Source organism: Onychomys torridus, chromosome 8 (assembly GCF_903995425.1).
Source record: "Onychomys torridus chromosome 8, mOncTor1.1, whole genome shotgun sequence".
Taxonomy (NCBI): Eukaryota; Metazoa; Chordata; class Mammalia; order Rodentia; family Cricetidae; genus Onychomys; species Onychomys torridus.
This window is the reverse complement of record NC_050450.1, coordinates 4808486-4826871: the sequence shown is the minus strand read 5'-3', so window position 1 is coordinate 4826871 and position 18386 is coordinate 4808486. Positions and strand designations below refer to the sequence as shown.

The following is an 18386-nucleotide window of genomic DNA, read 5'->3' as shown; positions in this document are numbered from 1 at the left end:
GGAAGACACAGAGATTTTTTTTGTTGTTGTTGTTGTTTTGTTTTGTCTTTTCAAGACAGTGTTTCTCTGTGTAGTTTTGCACCTTTCCTGGAACTCTGTAGACCAGGCTGGTCTTGAACTCACAGAGATCCACCTGCCTCTGCCTCCCGAGTGCTGGGATTAAAGGCGTGCACCACCGCCACCCCCCAGCAAGATATTTTCTTTAGTGGTTTTGTAACTAACTAAACTCACTGTGTCAAATAAAAGATTTAACGGTACAAAGCAAGAGCCAGGAGCAAGCCTGGAGAGATGGCTCAGTAGTTATGAGCACTTGCTCCTTTCCCAGAGGTTCTGAGTTCAATTCCCACCACCCATTTCAGGTGACAATCTCTAACTCTAGGTTTTAGTCTAATTTTATTTGTTAAAATAATAAATTAAATAAATAAAAAATTAATTAAGAGCATCCAGGCACAGTGGCATATACTTGCAGTCCATTTGTGAAGCCGGATGTAAGAGGAGCACTTGAGAACAAGAATTTGAGAATCAAAGACAAAACCATGAATGACCATATACCTACGCATATATGGACAGCACTACCTGAATTCAGTGGGTAATAGAAAAGGGAAGAGGAGCTAGGTATGGTGGCACACACCTTTACTCCCAGCACTCAGGCGGATCTCTGAGTTCTAGATCAGCCTGGTCTACGGAGCATGTTCCAAGCCTACATAGAAGACCTTGTCTAAAGGGGGCAAATAGTTGATGCTGGGAAGGAGATGTATTAAAGGGGCAGGTTGGAGATAGGAAAGGGTACATGTGATCAAGACACACTGCATACATGTCTGAGATTTTTCAAAGAATAAAAAATCTATAAGAATGCACTTAAAGGCTGGAGAGGTGGCTCAGAGGTTAAGAGCACTAGCTGCTCTTCCAGAGCCACATGGTGGCTCACAACCATCTGTAATGAGATCTGGTGCCCTCTTCTGTATACATAATAAATAAATAAACCTTTAAAAAAAAAAAAAAAAAAAGATGTGAGTGGAAGACATCCAGATGTTAAAAAAAAAAAAAAAATGCACTTAAGCCGGGATAGTGGCCCACACCTTTAGTTCCAGCACTCAGGAAGCAGAAGCAAGCAGATCTCAGAGTTCAAGGCCAACCTGGTCTACAGATCAAGTTCTGGGACATCCAGGGCTACACAGAGAAACTCTGTCTAAAGAAAATAATAATAATAATAAAAGAGAGGGAGATTAAATTGCATACATTTACTGTTTCTGTAATATAAATGATTGCTACACAAAATCCTGCAAATATCAGCTGCATGAGTCTTTGCAAATATAGGCTGTGTGTTTGTATGCAGATAGCTAAATTACCGTCTGCCACAGAGGCTGTCAATATGAGCCAGGCATGGCGGCACATGCCTACAGTCTGATGGGTCTAGGAGATCATGGTCAAGGCCTCCTTGCAATATACAGGGGTGTGTGTGTGTGTGTGTGTGTGTGTGTGTGTGTGTGTGTGTATCTGTCTGTCTGTCTGATCTGTCTGTCTGTCTGTCTGTCTGTCTGTCTGTCTGTCTGGAGTTACAGGCAGTCTGAGCTATGTAATGATACCTCAGTGATAAAGTTGAACAGAGTGCATAATCTATCAGGACACCCACACTTCCCATGGGAGTTAGTGAGGTCATCCTTGCTGCTGATTAGGCTAACCTCCAAAGAGGAAAGTGAACTTTTATGTCTGCTCTTGCTGCCTTATGAATGCTTCCTAGCCTCTGACTGCAGACTCTCAGCTCTTTATGTCTTTTGAACATTTGTAGTTGTCCACCAAAGTTCCCTACTCAAGGAGAAAAGAGACTTCGTGAAGACATAAGCATAATGATTAAATTTTGGACTGCCATGTTCTCAGATAAGAAGTACTTGACCGCCAGCCAGCTTGTACCCCCAGGTAAGCACTGCCCTCAGTAGCACAGCAGCTGCTGGGTGTGGAGAGCAGACAAGTACAGGGGCAGAGGTGCTTTGTGAACGGTTCTGGGAAGGCAGGACGAAAATGGTCAGGGCCCAGGTGAGCCCTGATCTTGGCTCTGCCTTACAGTGTTGAAAACCCAGTACTTCCCTGCCCTCTGCCTCTCCTCCAACCTCACTGATGCATATGGCAAGCACAGGGCACTCTTCCTTACAACTTCTGCTGGGACTGGCTCACTTTCCAGATGCCCACTGAGTAGGGGAAGGCCAGTATACCCAGATAAATTCACATAACCCATTGTCATCTGATGAGGACAGTCAACTAACTTCAGTAGAGGCATCAAGGGGCCCTCCTCCAGGACTGGCACATGGCCCAACCAGGGTAGACTGGGCATTGAAGAAAGGTTTCTGTAAACAGTGACCTCTGAGCTGAGTCTGAAAGGAAGCAGAGTATATATGTATATGGGTGTGTATATACATATACATAACATGCATGCAGATATACATACAGCCAGCCATCATATACTGGAACAAATAGCTTTCCAAGGCAAAGAAGAGAATACTCCAGGAGAACACAAATGTGTCAGCAGCAGCAGACCAGAAGGAGGTTCCCACTCCTGAACAGAGCTGCTGACACTCACACCTGAGAGGTGAGGGTTTGTTCCTGTAGCAGAAAGTCTTTCCCAGGAAGAAGAAAGAAGCATTAAAGCTAGGTTCCCTTCCGCTTCCACAGAGAGCAGAGCCGGCAAATTGTGTAGTTTGTCCCTGGATGCTCAAGTTCCTGCTATACAGTGCCAGTAAGCAAGTAACTTCCTTTGCTTATCAAAAACCAATGACGGGCTGGAGAAACTGCTCAGTGGTTAGAGCACTCTGTTCTTCCAGAGGACCTGGGTTCAATTCTTAGCACCCATATGGTGGCTCACAGCATCTGTAACAGGAGATGCAATACAGTTCTCTGTTCTCCACAAGCACCTGTACACACATACAGGCAAAACACTCATACACATAAAATATTTTTTTAAAAATGATGGTATTTATTTTATTCTATTTTTTGGCTTTTCGAGACAGCTGTCCTGGAACTCATTCTGTAGACCAGGCTGGTCTCAAACTCACAGAGATCTGCCTGCCTCTGTCTGCCTCCTGAGTTGGGATTAAAGGTGTGCGCCACCATGCCCAGCTCTATATTGTCTTTCTTTTCTTCTGGACAAGGTCTTTCACAGGCCTGGAACTTGCCAAGTAAACTGGGTTTGCTGGCCACTATCCAGCATCAGGACTAGGAAGATGCGGCACCACACCCAAGTTATTTAATGTAGGTTCCAGGGAGGTCAACCTTAGGTATCTGTGCTTGCAAAGCAAGACTTATCGAGCTCTCTTCCTTGTGATGTCCTGAGCCCCTCATCCCAGAGTCTACAATGTGTTTATTTGCAGATAACCAAGACACCCGGAGCAACCTGGATATAACAGTGGGCTCTCGACAACAGGCTACACAGGGCTGGATCAACACTTATCCCCTCTCCAGTGGCATGTCTACCATCTCCAAAAAGTCAGGTTAGTCATGGCAGGGAGTGGCTCCTACATCTTCTGTCCAGTCTTGAGTTCCCGTCCTGGTGGTATGATGGACACTCACTTCAATAGCAGAACAGAACATTGGAAGGCAGCTTCTTCTAGGTTCTAAAACATCGCCCAGGTTTTTGGTTCAGTCACCAACACACCACCAAAGGAAAAGACTGGGCAGATAAGTGGCCTCAAAGGATAGTGACCGTGTTTTGTCTTTGCACCCTAGGCATGTCTAAGAAAACCAACCGGGGTTCCCAGCTGCACAAGTACTACATGAAGCGCAGGACACTGCTGCTGTCACTGCTGGTAAGACTCACGGCCACAGCACTCCCACTGTGTAACAGAGGGGCACCTGAGGGTGGGAGTCCGTGTGGACACCTGCAGAAGATACACTGGATGTTGTTTGGTCTCACCAGGCCACTGAAATTGAGCGTCTCATCACTTGGTACAACCCGCTGTCAGCCCCAGAGCTAGAGCTGGACCAGGCAGGGGAGAACAGTGTGGCCAACTGGAGGTCCAAATACACCAGCCTGAGCGAGAAGCAGTGGAAGGACAATGTGAACCTCGCCTGGGGCATCTCTCCCCACCTCGCCGTGCAGCTGCCAGCCAGGTAGGCTGCTTGGTGAGCCCAGTTCCCTTCCTCGGGGCCCCAGGGTAGTGACCTGCTAACAGCGCCACAAGAGCCACGGACTGTAACACAGACTGTAGGGACACTCGGGGTGCTTGCCTGGTCTGTGCAGAGGTCATACAGTGACCCTTGTGACTGCGTCAGCTCCTACCTAGGAGCCCAAGAAAGGAATGTCTGGATGAAGTCACACCACCATGTATGACCAAGGAGTGTGGCTCAGTGGTAGAACTTCTAGCACTGCAGAAGACCCTGGTTCAATTCCTGGCACTGTTTGAAAAAAAAAAAAAAATGACAGTCAGAGTGTAATTTGTAAAGGCTTTCTTCCCGGGAGGTAGTCCACAGAAACCATTTGGGAGAGTTTGGATTGTGTTTGTGGTTGAAAATGTCATCTTTGAGCTCAAGCTAAGAGCAGACACTCTTGCTGTGGCTGTCTGCCTAGCGTACCGTAAGCCCTCTCCAGGTGAGAGCCTCAGACTGACAGCAGTGGGTGAGGTCAGCTGCAGAGGCCCCATGGCCGACATGGTCCGTCAGCCTTCTCCCAAGCCAAGCTGGGCCACTTTCCTGTTCCCTACCTGGTCCTCAGGCCCAAGACAACAGACTGGTGCTCTTAAGTCCCTTCAAAGCAGAAGACTGTCCCTTGCATTAGCCTGGGTCAGTAACACCTACAGGCTTGTCTGCCCACTCACCACCAGGTAAGGGGCCTTAACGGTTTAGACTGTGAGGTAAGGTGCTGAACCAGAGACAGGCCACTGCAGAGTGCTAGGCACAGAGCTTCAGGAGAAGGATGGATGGCTATATAGGGTGGAGCAGTTCTGAAGAGAGTTCAGCCATTTCCTCATAGCAGCCTAGTAGTGTGTGTATGTGTGTGTGTGTGTGTGTGTGATCGAAAGCAAGCTTGCCACACTCGGTCCTCTTTCTGCTGTGTGGGACTAGGAGGTGAGCTTAGCATCAAGGTTGGCATCAGCCTCTGTCACTGAGCCATCTTACATAGAAAGGGTTTCTGTGTAACAGGTTGTGGCATTCACCCGTCACCTCCTCATGAGTGCTCTAATGATGTAATTTTTCAAAGGGTCCCTTTCAGGCTTTGTAATGTATTTATTATTACTTGCCTACAACATTTAGATCTCTGTCATATAGTGTTGATAACTAAATACCTCCAGCTGAGTGTTTCCTGCTGGTGCTTCCATGGCAGTGAAGGAATGTACTACTGAGAAGGCTACCCCACCCAAACCCTCTGTGTACTGTAGGTTCAAGAATACAGAAGCCATTGGAAATGAAGTAACCCGTCTTGTTCGATTGGACCCAGGAGCTGTGAGTGACGTCCCTGAAGCCATCAAGGTAGTACAGCCCACACACACCAGTTCAGGTTCAAACTACATCTAGACTATCTTCCAGAGAGGCCTGGTCACTCCCACGACTATGACCACACACCTTACAGAACACTCAGGAGAGGAAAGGGTTATTCTGACTCAGTTTCAGAGGGATCAGCCTCATATGGTTGAACAGAGAGCATCATGGCAGCAGGGCCAGGCACAGGAGGCTATTCACATCCTGAGAATACAGATCCAAACGCATGTCCAATGACAGATTTCCTCCACTAGGCCCCACCGCAAAATAACACCATCATAGTATGAGTTCATCAAAAAATTCATCAAAGCTTGGCAGTGGTGGTGCATGCCTGTAATTCCAGCACTTAGAGCTATACCAGGACACAGAGAAACCTTGTCTTCAAAAAAAAAAAAAAAAAGAAAAGAAGAAGAAGATTAATCTATGTCTCTCTTCATCAGGCCAGAGCCCTCAGATCCAGTCTTTGGACACTCACAGACATACTCAAAGGTGTACTTTATTAATCTAGGTATTTCTCAAACCAGTTAAGTTGGTTTTAACCATTGCTGCTGAGCCTGGTCACCAGTACAGGTCTGTAACCCTAGCTACTTGTGAGACTGAAGCAGGAGGGTCCAAGCGCCAGCCCTGCCTGGTCTACAGAGTGGAACTGTGTCTCAACGAGGAGGGAGACGTGGGGCTGGAGATCTGGCTCAGTGGTTAAACACTGGCTGTTCTTCAGAAGGCCGGGGTTCAATTCCCAGCACTCACATGGCAGCTCACAACTGTCTGTGACTCCTCTCTAGAGGATCCAGCCCTGTTCCATTCTCTGCGGCAGTGCACACACACAGTACACACACGTACACTTAGGCAAACACTCATACACATAAAAATAAAATATTGGCCAGGTGGTAGCCTGTAATCCCAGCACTCAGGAGGCAAAGGCAGGTAGATCTCTGTGAGTTCAAGGCCAGCCTGGTCTACAGAACGGGATCCAGGACAGGCACCAAAACTACACAGAGAAACCCTGTCTTGAAAAACCAAATAAAATAGTAATAATGATAATGATAATAATAATAATAATGAGAATGATAATAATAATAATGCTACTTTGTATCACATGTCAGAACTCACATTTTCCATTTTATCGTAAGTGGTTCTTTACTGTCACTTCTTTCTTTAAAGACAGGCACTACCACACCCAGCCTGTTACCCTTCGCTGTGGCCATTCTTGAATAGGCCATAGCTGAAAGGACCACTGTACCCGTCTCCACCTTTCTCCTAGTTCCTGGTCACCTGGCACACCATTGATGCCGATGCTCCGGAGCTCAGCCATGTTTTGTGCTGGGCACCCACAGATCCACCCACAGGCCTCTCCTACTTCTCCAGCATGTATCCACCACACCCTCTCACTGCCCAGTATGGGGTGAAAGTCCTGCGGTCCTTCCCTCCGGTGAGTCCAGAGCAATGCTGGGCCGGCAGCCTAGGGTGTAGCTTCCCAATGTGGTTAAGTGGGCAGATTAAGACAGGTCAACCTGGGATGCACCCAACTGTGTGGCTTCGTCTAGAGTATGCCTTACGGGCTCCCAGTAGTTGCAGAAGATGAATTTTGGCTGTGGAGGCACATGCCTACGCCTTTAATAGCAACACTAGGGAAGCAGAGGCAAGCAGATCTCTAGGCCAGCTAGGGCTACACAGTGAGACCCTTTCTCAAAAAAATAAAATAAAATAAAATAATAATAATAATAATAATAATAATAATAATAATTTAGTTGTAATTCATATGTGTTATCTAGTTTGTGGCTTTTTTTTTTTTTTTTTTTAGCTTTAATTGGATCTTTTGGTTAAAAAGAAAGTTTACTTGAGTTTGGTTCCTGCTATGAGAGATGAGCAGTGTACCCATGCCTCTTACCCCAACAGCAAATTCTTGGGGAGATCCTATGTTGGAGCCACGATAGAGGTTCTGTAGAATGTTCTATTCTAGAGCTCTGCTTGCTACAGCACCAGCAAGTCTGTAGTAACCTTCAGCCTGTTTACCTCGGGCAGGCTCCTCTGAGTGTTTATTTTCACTAATGTGTGTTACAAAGCCTTGGATACTTTCCTTGTGATCCTGCGCACCTTCCCCCGTTCTCCAGCAGGTGTAGGTCCAGCACTCATTACTGTTCTAATTGTTAGACCTCTGAAGTCACAGTTCCTTCCTCCTTCTACAGGATGCCATTCTGTTCTACATCCCCCAGATTGTGCAGGCCCTCAGATATGACAAGGTACGTATTGGCACAGCTTTCCACTTCCTCCAAGAGCTGTATGTATTGCTGCCCTTAGCCCCTAGTCCACAGCTCAAACAGGCACCCTCTGGGCTCCCTCAGACTGACCAGTCATAACTGACCACTCATGTGCTACAGAGAGGGCTGGTTTACATTGTCTGTTTCCTGTCGGTGGGCAGCCTGTTCTAGGATCCTCTTTTTTGGGTCAGGACACAGGAAATCACAAGACCAGAAAGGTGGCAACAACCAGGTGACTTAAACAAGACATTTACTCCAGGCAGTGGTGGCGCACACCTTTAATCCCAGCACTCGGGAGGCAGAGTGAGATCCAGGACAGGCACCAAAACTACACAGAGAAACCCTGTCTCCAAAAAAATAATAATAATAATAAAAAAATTAAACAAATTTGGAGGCCCGATGGTGCCCAGGATAAAAGTACTTGCCACAGAAACCTGATCCCAGAGTCCAATCACGGAATGGGAAGAGAGGACCAGCTGTAAAGCTGTCCTCTCATCTCCACGTGTACACTGTGGCACTCACACCCTCACACAAACACAAAATAATAAATAAAATTTTTAAAAAGTACATTTTACCAGCTGTGGTGGCACACACCTTTAATCCCAGCACTTGGGAGACAGAGGCAGGTGGAGGATCTTTGAGTTTGAGGCCAGCCTGGTCTACATAGCAAGTTCCAGGACCCAGGACTACATAGAGAGATTCTATCTCAATAATACAAAAAAATAAATAAATAAATCCTGGGACTGAAGAGATGGCCCAGTGGTTAGGACCTGTTGCTGCTCTTGCAGAGAACCAGGTTCAGTTCCCAGCACCCACATGATGGCTGGTAACTATCCACATGTAACTCCAGCTCCAGGGGATTCAACCCCCACTTCTGACCTCTGTGGACACCAGGCATATACGTGGTGCACAGACATACGTGTGGGCAAAACACCATACGCATAGTTGTAACTAAATCTGGAGGCTAGCACTTCAGGGTTGAGGTGCCTTCCTGGCCTTCTCCCTCAGTGGGTCTGTGGTATCCCTCCCCTGTCTTTGCCCATTCTTCCCTTAGTGTGTCTGTCCTGATCGCTTCTTAGTCCAGTTGTACTAGATTAGGACCTATCCTGATTCCCTCTTTATATCACATGCTGAGGTGCTTCCGTACATGAATTTGGGAATTAGTTAAGCCACTTACAGCCACAGTGAGCACAACATGACACATGCCCATCTTTTTTTGTTTGTTTGTTTGTTTGTTTTGTTTTGTTTTGTTTTTCCAGACAGGGTTTCTCTGTGTAGCTTTGTACCTTTCCTGGAACTCACTTGGTAGCCCAGGCTGGCCTCAAACTCACAGAGATCCACCTGGCTCTGTCTCCCAAGTGCTGGGATTAAAGGCGTGCACCACCACCACCCGGCCACATTCCCATCTTATCCTGGACTCTAGATGATCCGAGTCCTGACTTGACCCTCTGTGCCCCCATTAGCCCCTGTGGTTGTATGTCCCCAGGTGCCTTCTTCCCCACAGGCCGCCATGATGCTACATCTGTAGTCTTCAGATAGGTGCTTTGGGAACAGTGGCCAACCTGTCTTGAAAACTGAGTCCTAACTAGACACCTAGCAATCCTCCCAACTCTTGAGTGGTGGGGTCATATAGATACCATGTTGGTAGCATGTAGAGCCACAGCCAGCAAGCCAGCACTTAGCATTGATGCTATTGTTTATAGAACTACTGTGAGGACTCTTTTCTCCAGAAGCTTGTTTACTTTTTTTCCCTTTACTGCATGGTTAGCACTCCTACTTCATGTGGGCCTAGCAGAAGAGCCTGATCTAGGGAAGGGAGCAGGGGAGCAGGAGCCACTGCCCAGGCACCTCGTGTTTTCTAGGTAGTGACCTGCAGACAGTAACCACACTTGATATGCCTGTGGGGACTCAAGCAGCTACAGTAAGCTGAGTGGGGGGTGCTGTCAGCGCCAGGACATACAAGTAGGCTGCGCGTGTTTTGTTGTCATGTTTTTGTTTGTTTGTTTTTGTTTTTCGAGACAGGGTTTCTCTCTGTTTAGCTTTGTGCCTTTCCTGGAACTCGCTTTGGAGACTAGGCTGTCCTTGAACTCACAGAGATCCACCTGCCTCTGCCTCCCAAGTGCTGGGATTACAGGCATGTTATCTTGTTTTTGGAGGGGAGAGTCTCACCATGTAATCCAGACTAGCCTCAAGCTCATGACAGTCTGCCTGCCTCCTGAGTGCTGGAATTATAAATGTGACCCATACCCAGCTTTACAATTCTGTTTACTGCTGGACGGGTGGTGGCACATAGCTTTAATCCCAGCACTCAGGAGGCAGAGGCAGGTAGATCTCTTGAGTTTGAAGCCAGCCTGGTCTACAGAGTGAGTTCCAGGACAGCCAGGGATACACAAAGAAACCCTGTCTCAAAAAACAAAAACAAAAAAACTTGTGAATTTGGACAACTTAATTTGTTCTATTACATTTTTTGTTTTTATTTATTGAGACAAGGTGTTTTGTAGCTCAAACTTGGCCTTGAACCGTGAGTCAAGACTGGACTTCAATTCCTAGATCAGCTGTTCTTAACCTGTGGATTGAGACCCCTTTGGGGGTTGAAACAACCTTTTCAGAGAGGTCACTTAAGACCATCAGAAAACACAGATATTTACATTACAGTTCATAACAGTTATGAAGTAGCAACGAACATGATTTTGTGGTTGGGGTCCCCACAGTATGAGGAACTGGATTAAAGGGTCACATTGTGAAGCTTGAGGACCTCTAATGTAGAACCTCTCATTTCCACCTCCACAGCTAAGATTCTCACGGAGCCGGGCCTGGTGGTATACACCTGTAGTCCGAGTTCTTGGGAGAGAGGCAGGTGAATCTCTGAATTAGAGGCCAGCATGGTCTACTGTTGTTAGTGTTTCTGCTCTTTTAGGGAGCCCACCACCCAGCTCCCAAATAAATCCATACATGGAGGCTTTTTCTTAATTAGGAATGCACTGCCTTAGCTTGGCTTTGTTTCGAGCCAGCTTTTCTATACTTTAGATTATCCCATCTACCTTTAGCCTCTGGGCTTTTCCTTTTCTATTCCTGTATACCTTTCTTTGTTTCTTATTCTACAGCTTGCTGTGTAGCTGGGTGGCTGGCTCCTCTCCTTTTCTTTCTTTTTTTTTTTTAAAGATTTATTTATTTATTATATATACAGTGTTTCTATTTTGCATGTATGCCTGCAGGCCAGAAGAGGGCACCAGATCTCATTATAGATGGTTGTGAGCCACCATATAGGTGCTGGGAATTGAACTCAGGACCTCTGGAAGAACAGCCAGTGTTCTTAACCTCTGAGCCATCTCTCCAGCCCTCCTCTCCTATTGAATTCTCCATTTCTCTTCTCTCCCAGATTTCTCCCTCTATATATTCTCTCTGCCTGACAGCCCTACCAATCCTTTCTCCTGCTTATTGGCTAGTTCTTTATTAGACCATCAGGTGTTTTACACAGGCACAGTAACACAGCTTCAGAGTTAAACAAATGCAACATGAACAAAAGTAACATACCTTACAATAATATGGTACTACAGTCTACAGAGACAGTTCCAAGACAGCTAAGCTAGGCTGTATAGTGGCCTAATATACTCTGGCTCTCCACTTTCCTGTTCCTTCTACCTGGTCGTCAGGCCCAAGGAAGCAGACTGATTCTCTTAAGTCCTTTCAAAGCAGAGTGTTCATGGAGACTGCCCCTTGCATTAACTAGCCAGGGTCAGCATGTCTGCCCACTCACCAGACCATGAGGTTTCTAAGATGCTGAATCAGAAACAGGCTACTGTGGAAGGCTGGGGCAAAGAGCTACAGTAGTGAGGGGTGAATGGCTATAGGGTAGGGTCGTTCTGAAGAAAGTTCTGCCATTTCTCATACTAATGCTATTATTGCTCTCTTTGCCTTGCCTTTTTTTTAAACTTCCTATTTTACAGCCCCTTCTTAGCTATGAGGAGCATCCTTTCCTGTTTTTAAGTTTGGGGTTTTGTTTTGTTTTGTTTAATATTTATTTATTATATATACAGTGAGTGTTCAACCTGCAGGCCAGAAGAGGGCACCAGATCTCATTACAGAGGGTTGTGAGCCACCATGTGGTTGCTGGGAATTGAACTCAGGACCTCTGGAAGAACAGCCAGTGCTCTTAACCTCTGAGCCATCTCTCCAGCCCATTTGGGATTTTTTTTTAAGTGTGTGTGTGTGTGTGTGTGTGTGTGTGTGTGTGTGTGTGCGTGCGCGGTCATCAAGCATGGCAGCAAATGCCTTTACCTGCTAAGCCATGTCTCCAGCCTTTTCCTTCTGGTTTTGTTTTGACATCACCTCTCACTCTGTAGCCCAGAGTGGCTTCAAATGTGGACCCTGCCTTACAAGTGCTGAGATTACTGACATGAGCTACCACTACCCCAAACCCAGTGTGCTTTTTTTAAGGTTTTACTTTTATTTATGTTCTTTTCAATCATGTGTGTGTGTGTGTTCGGGTACTTGTGGATCCCTGAGACCAGGCAGTAATGTTGTGGTGCTAAGGGCTGAACTCCAGTCCTCTCCAAGAGCACACATGTCCTTATCTGATGAGACATCTCTTAAGTCCCAGGTCACTCTGTAACCTAAGACACAGTCATTAAAACTAGAGTAACTAGGAATGTGAAGATGGCTTAGTTAAATACTGGCCATATATGCACAGGACCTGAATTCAAACCTTGGCATCCATGAAAAGTCAGGCATAGCACCCCCTGTAGACCTGGAGCTGGGGAGGCATAAGTGGGAGGCTTCCTGGGACCAGCCAGCCAGTCTAGCCAAATCAGCAAGCTTTCTGTTGCTAAGAGACCATATCTCCAACACTAAGGTGGAGGTGATTGAGGTAGGGAACACTGACATGGAAAGAGAGAAGAGATCTCTAAGATGGTAGCCATCAATGTGCTGGCTACACGCTACTCTGTGCACCCTTACAGCTTTCTGGATCCTGTCACTGTGGAATGGTGACAGCCTTTTTTTTTTTTTTTTTTTTTTTTTTTCTGAGACAGGGTTTCTCTCTGTTTAGCTTTGTGCCTTTCCTGGAACTCACTTGATAGACCAGGCTGGCCTTGAACTCACAGAGATCTGCCTGCCTCTGCCTCCTGAGTGCTGGGATTACAGGCGTGCGCCACCACTGCCCGGCCCGTGATAGCCTTATAAATGAGTTTTTGGTACCTAGCCTCTGTGGTTTTGTTGTTATTTTGTGGGTTTTTTTTTTTCTTTCTTTTTTAAACAGTAAAATATTTTCTCTGTAGAAAATGGTATAAATAACATTTCCTAATAAGCCCTTTTGAGCCAAATGATAGCTGAATTATACATATAAATATTGATTAGATTCTGGGATACAGAAGAGACCTATCTTCATCTGTTCAGATAACTATGTTTTACTAAAGTTGTGTGAGATTGCTATTCATCTTCCCCTTCACTGTTTGATTTACCACAGACATTTTTCTATAGGCTAGTTCATAATCTAACAAGATTTCAGCCTCCCCTCCTGAAAGTACAGCAGCTTTTTCTTTCATCAGCTTGATACAGTATAAATTCTTATCCTAATAGTGAAATGTTTCACTGAGGCTTGCCCAGTGATTGGGTAAAACCAAAACTTATAAGCCACAGTCATCCTAGGGTCCCCTGTTAGGTAGCCTCCCTGGATTGCAGTCTGATTGTCCTTTGCTTTATATATAGTATCTACTTATGAGTGAGTACATACCATGTTTGTCCTTCTGGGTTTGAGTTACCTCACTCAGGATAATATTTTCTAGTTCTATCCATTTGCCTGCAAATTTCATGATGTCATTTTTTTTCCTCTGCTGAGTAGTAAGTACTCCACTGTATATATGTACCACATTTTCTTAATCCATTCTTCAGTTGATGGGCATCTAGGTTGTTTCCAGATTCTGGCTATTACGAATAATGCTGTTATGAACATAGTTGAGCATGTGTCTCTGTGGTATGATTGATAATTCCTTGGGAATATGCCCAAGAGTGGTATGGCTGGGTCTTGAGGTAGATTGATTTCCAATTTTCTGAGAAACCGCCATACTGATTTCCACAATGGTTGTGCAAGTTTGCATTCCCACCAACAGTGGAGGAGTGTTCCCTTTGCTCCACATCCTCTCCAACATAGGCTGTCATTAGTGTTTTTGATCCTAGCCATTCTGACAGGTGTAAGGTGGTATCTCAGAGTTAGCCTCTGTGTTTCTTGTATTTGACAGCAGTAGAAATTTCGAGTCTTGGTCCTCAGCTCTGGAAAAAAAAGAGAAAAAAGAAAAGAAATTGAGAGTCATTATTCTTAATACCAGGGGAACCACACAGGAGACCCAGGCCTGTATTGTGGACTTTATGCCTTGAGCCCTGGCCCATAAGGAGCCAGCCACTGGCTACTGGCCTGGTCCCTCGGCTAGACTTAGCCCTGACCCTAACAGGTACATCTACATAACTGAGCAGCACACAGCCACGTGGTGGGAGTTACCTCTCACACTAGGCTAGGAAGAGTTTCTTCCAGGAGCAAAGGCTGACTGTGGTCTTGCCTTCTTACAGATGGGCTATGTGCGTGAATATATTCTCTGGGCAGCAGCCAAATCCCAGCTTCTGGCACACCAGTTTATCTGGAATATGAAAACTAACATCTACCTCGATGAAGAAGGACACCAGAAGGACCGTAAGTACTCTGGCCTCTCCCCGTCACCACTGGCTTTCTCAGAGGCCCTGTGTGTGCTAACCCAGCCCGGGGACTACCCCATGTCCTGTCCTTTCGCGGCACCTCTCCCCCTTAATGTGCAGAGCCTTTGCTAGGGATAGGACGGTGTTTGCCGCTTCCGGGGTGTGTGGGGACCCCCTGCTGACCAGGCGCCTGTCCTGTCACAGCCTGGGACTGAACAAAGAGCAGTCAACTCAGAGCAGCCGTGTCACACAGAAGGACCATAAGCCCCCGCGTCTGCGGTTTGCTGTGCACGTGCTCACTGTGACAGGACTTGGCTGTGTAGCCCTAGAACTTACTCTGATTCTCCTGCCTCTGTCCCCAGACCTGGCTAAGTAGATAAAGGCACTGGCTATTACAGCTGCAAACTGAACTGAATTCCTGGGACACACCGGGGGGAAGGAGGTAACAGACTCCTGCACGTTGTCCTCTGGCCTCCACATATGTGCCATAGTGTGTGTCTGTCTGTCCACACACACGAATAAGTAAAGAGCTGAACGTGCTGGCGCACACCTTTAATCGCAGCACTCAGGAGGCAGAGGCAGGTGAATCTCGGTGAGTTCAAGGCCAGCCTGGTCTAAGAAGCAAGTTCAGGCCAGCTAAGGCTACCCACAGACCCTGTCTCAAAACAAAACCTTCTATATCCACCACTCACAGCACCAGGTCCATGAGCACCACCACAGGGAAACTGAGCGCCATTAACCAGCTGCCCCTTCACTGGACCGTGATTTGATTGCTGTTGTCACTGTTATCTCCTAAACCATTATAGTTACCATCACCACTACAGTTACCAAACTACTTTCACCAAAATGTCCTCCTTTATCTCCTGTAACCACCACCTCCTCCTCTCCACCTTGGTTTCTATATCAGGGTCCACTGCCACCATAACTAGGACACCACCATAGCCTCCTCTGCCACCGAAGTTCCCACCACACCCAGACACATAAAATTATCAGATCTTCTCAGCAGCCCCGCTGTGGCCCCACAGATGGCATCTCTTGTTTAGAAAGGGCCTTTCTGCACTTCACAGTTATGCTCATTAATAGTAAAGTGTTCTGAACAATTTTATCAACTGGATTGTGATCATCAAAAGGTTTTCCACTCTGCCTGTCTTCCATAACTTCTGTGCTTCCCATCTTGCCAACTTTTATTTTTGTTTGTTTTTCAAGACAGGCTTTCTCTGTGTCCTAGAACTCACTGTGTAGACCAGGCTGGCTTTGAACTCAGAGATCTGCCTGCCTCTGGACACACTTTTCAAAGCAGCCTCTCAGATTATGTCCATCTGTGTCTCCTTTGAGGCCACCAACAAACGCTTTGTTCACTGTTAAGTTGGTGCCAGGCTTTACAGGCCTCTCTAGATAGACCTTTCTTTGGCTCCCTTGCACACCCACCAACCTGGTGTGGTGAGCACACATTGCCACACCCTCCTCTGCAACACAAGATTTTTAAGTCTCTAAACTAAAGCCCCGGGCGTTTTGTTGAGTCTCTCATTCCACACAGTCTGTCATTTCTCAGGATGTTCTCTGAAGCTGTCATCTGTGGGTTCAAAGCTCAGTCTGCCAGTAACAGCTTCCTCAATGACTCTGATTCCTTTGGATCATGGCCTGCCTCCCATCCTCCTAGTGGCCAGAGCCACACCTATTTTGAGACTAGACTAGCCTCTTCCAGCTCAAGTTCGGTCTGGGCCTATAGCTGTTTTGTTTGTTTGAATTCCTGTCGCTCTAGCCAGCCTGATGGCACAGTCCCTTTTTTTTTTTTTAAACTACCAAATTATTTTAATTTGTATACACAGGTACATTATGTGCATGTATGTTGCATTCAGCACATGCATGCAGTGACCACAAAGGTCAGAAGAGGGTATTGGGTCCCCTGGAACTGGAGTTATAGATTTTTTTTTTAATGCCAAATGCCTTTTATTGAAGAAGGGAGGAGGTCTTAAATACAGGCTTACAGCACATTGGGAGAACCCCAGAGGGCAGAAGTTCACTTCCGATTTTTTACAATCTTGCATCTAAGCTGTTAACGCCCCATATGCTGGATACACAGACAAGGAACATCCCTTAAGTATTCAGGAGGGTGGAATCTTGCAGGGAATTAGCATAGGGAGGATATCAAGGTCAAGGTCAGCAAGCAAGGCAACAGTTACCCAAAACGGGGGCCAGGGCCCTGCAGGTACCCCCCCTTTTACTAAAAAATGAGCTTCTGACTTAGGTTTCGTAGGATGTCAGCAGGTCTCCTTACCCATCAAGGAGACACCTGTCCAGGCCATACAGGCGTTCTATCTTAAGTTGGTGAGCGCCCCCCAGCATTACCGTCTCTGAATCCTCATTATCATACAGGCTCAATCACGTGAGAGCTGCAGAGTTAACTGTTGCCAAAGATCTCCAAGTGGTGCTGGGCTTGCAATCTGTGTGTTCAACACAGAAAAGACCAACAGAAGTCTTAACCCACCCATAGCCAGTAGGCTAAAGGCGACTGAGCCATTCCCTTCCTTAACAAGCCTTACTGCAAATTGGAGTCCTTGTAAGATGGTATCCTGAGAGCAAATGGAACTTGAGTTTGTAAATTTATAACTTTCAAAGCCAATTGAAATGTATATAACTATTGATTTAAATTTGTCATGCCCAATAGAATGAACGATGAACTAACTGTGGTAGCTACTTTTGCTGATGGCACAGTCCTTTAATCCCAATACTAATGAAGTTCGAGGCCATCCTGAACAATAGGAGACTGACACCACCCTCCTCAACAGGGTCCTCTGTGTAGCCCTGGCTGTCTTAGAACTTGATCTGTAGACCAGGGTGGACTTGAACTCAGGGATCTGCTTTCCTCTGCCTCCCAAGCGCTGGGATTAAAGCCTGTCTTGGAAAAAGAAAAGAAAGGAAGCTGGGTGTGGTAATACCAGCATTCAGAAGCCAGAGTCAAACTGATCCCAGTGAATTCCAGGCCAGCAGGAACTATATAGTGAACCCTTGTCTTTAATAAAAAGAGCTGAGTGTGGTGACACACTCCTGTAATCCCAGCATTTGAGAGGCAGAAGCAGGGAGATCAGCAGTGCAAGCCAGCCTTAACTACATGACACCCTGCCTTTTTTAAGAAGGGACTTAGGATAGAATGTCTGCCTAATATGCACACAGCCTTAGAGTCAATACTCAACACTTAACCCAAGCCAGATGTGGTGGTGCACATCTGTAATCCTAGCACTTAAGAGGTAGAGACTGAAGGATCAGAACTTCAAAGTCAACTTGGGATAGCTGAGACACTGCCCCAAAAAAGCCAGGTGTGGATATACCTGTGACCTAGCATTCGGGAGGCGAGTGAAGAGCAGGGGTCTCTAGCTGCTCGGCACCTAGTGTAGTCTGGGCTCCATGGTTGTTGTTGTTCAGTTGTGTTAAAGGAAAGAAAAACAGAAAGTAAACAATAGAAAGCCATGAAGCCAAACGTGGAGGGACATACATGTCATCACAGCATTCTCACTCAGGAGGTAGAAGCAGAAAGGTCAAGGGTTCAAGGTCACCCTCAGCTCCAACCTAGAAAAATAAGACTCAAGTCTCAAGTACATCAATAAATAACCAATCCATCCAGATGACCCAGTGGGTAAACCTGACCTCAGTTTGATTCCCAGGTTGAAGGAGAAAGCCAGCTCCCGCAAACCTGCAAACTTTCCTCTGACCTCCATACAAGTGCCATGGCCTGTGTGCACCCCTGTATGCAAATGAACACAGGAGTGGTACAGAGATCTGCATTCCCTGAGCTGAGAATGCTAAGGCACACAGGTCCCTGGGGCTGCCAGCCAGCCTAGAGTCTTCACCAAACCTTAAGTGAGAGACTCAGAAACCAAAACAGACAAGGCTAAGGCTGACCTCTGCCTCCATATACGTGCATATATAACCCACATACAAAGATCATTGACCAGGTGCTTCTCAGAACCGTGGGGTCTT

General features: G+C 46.4%; 1 protein-coding gene across 2 annotated transcripts in view; it reads left to right on the top strand.

Annotated features, from left to right (window-relative positions):
* The window catches only part of Pi4ka (phosphatidylinositol 4-kinase alpha), a 144111-nt gene that overhangs the window by 117775 nt on the left and 7950 nt on the right, over positions 1–18386 (top strand). For both annotated transcript variants that reach the window (XM_036195051.1, XM_036195050.1), the window contains 8 exons: positions 1790–1917; positions 3363–3482; positions 3718–3797; positions 3908–4101; positions 5367–5457; positions 6728–6895; positions 7653–7706; positions 14286–14406. In XM_036195051.1, coding sequence (XP_036050944.1) covers positions 1790–1917; positions 3363–3482; positions 3718–3797; positions 3908–4101; positions 5367–5457; positions 6728–6895; positions 7653–7706; positions 14286–14406 — 956 coding nt within the window. The remainder of the gene's footprint in view (positions 1–1789; positions 1918–3362; positions 3483–3717; positions 3798–3907; positions 4102–5366; positions 5458–6727; positions 6896–7652; positions 7707–14285; positions 14407–18386) is intronic.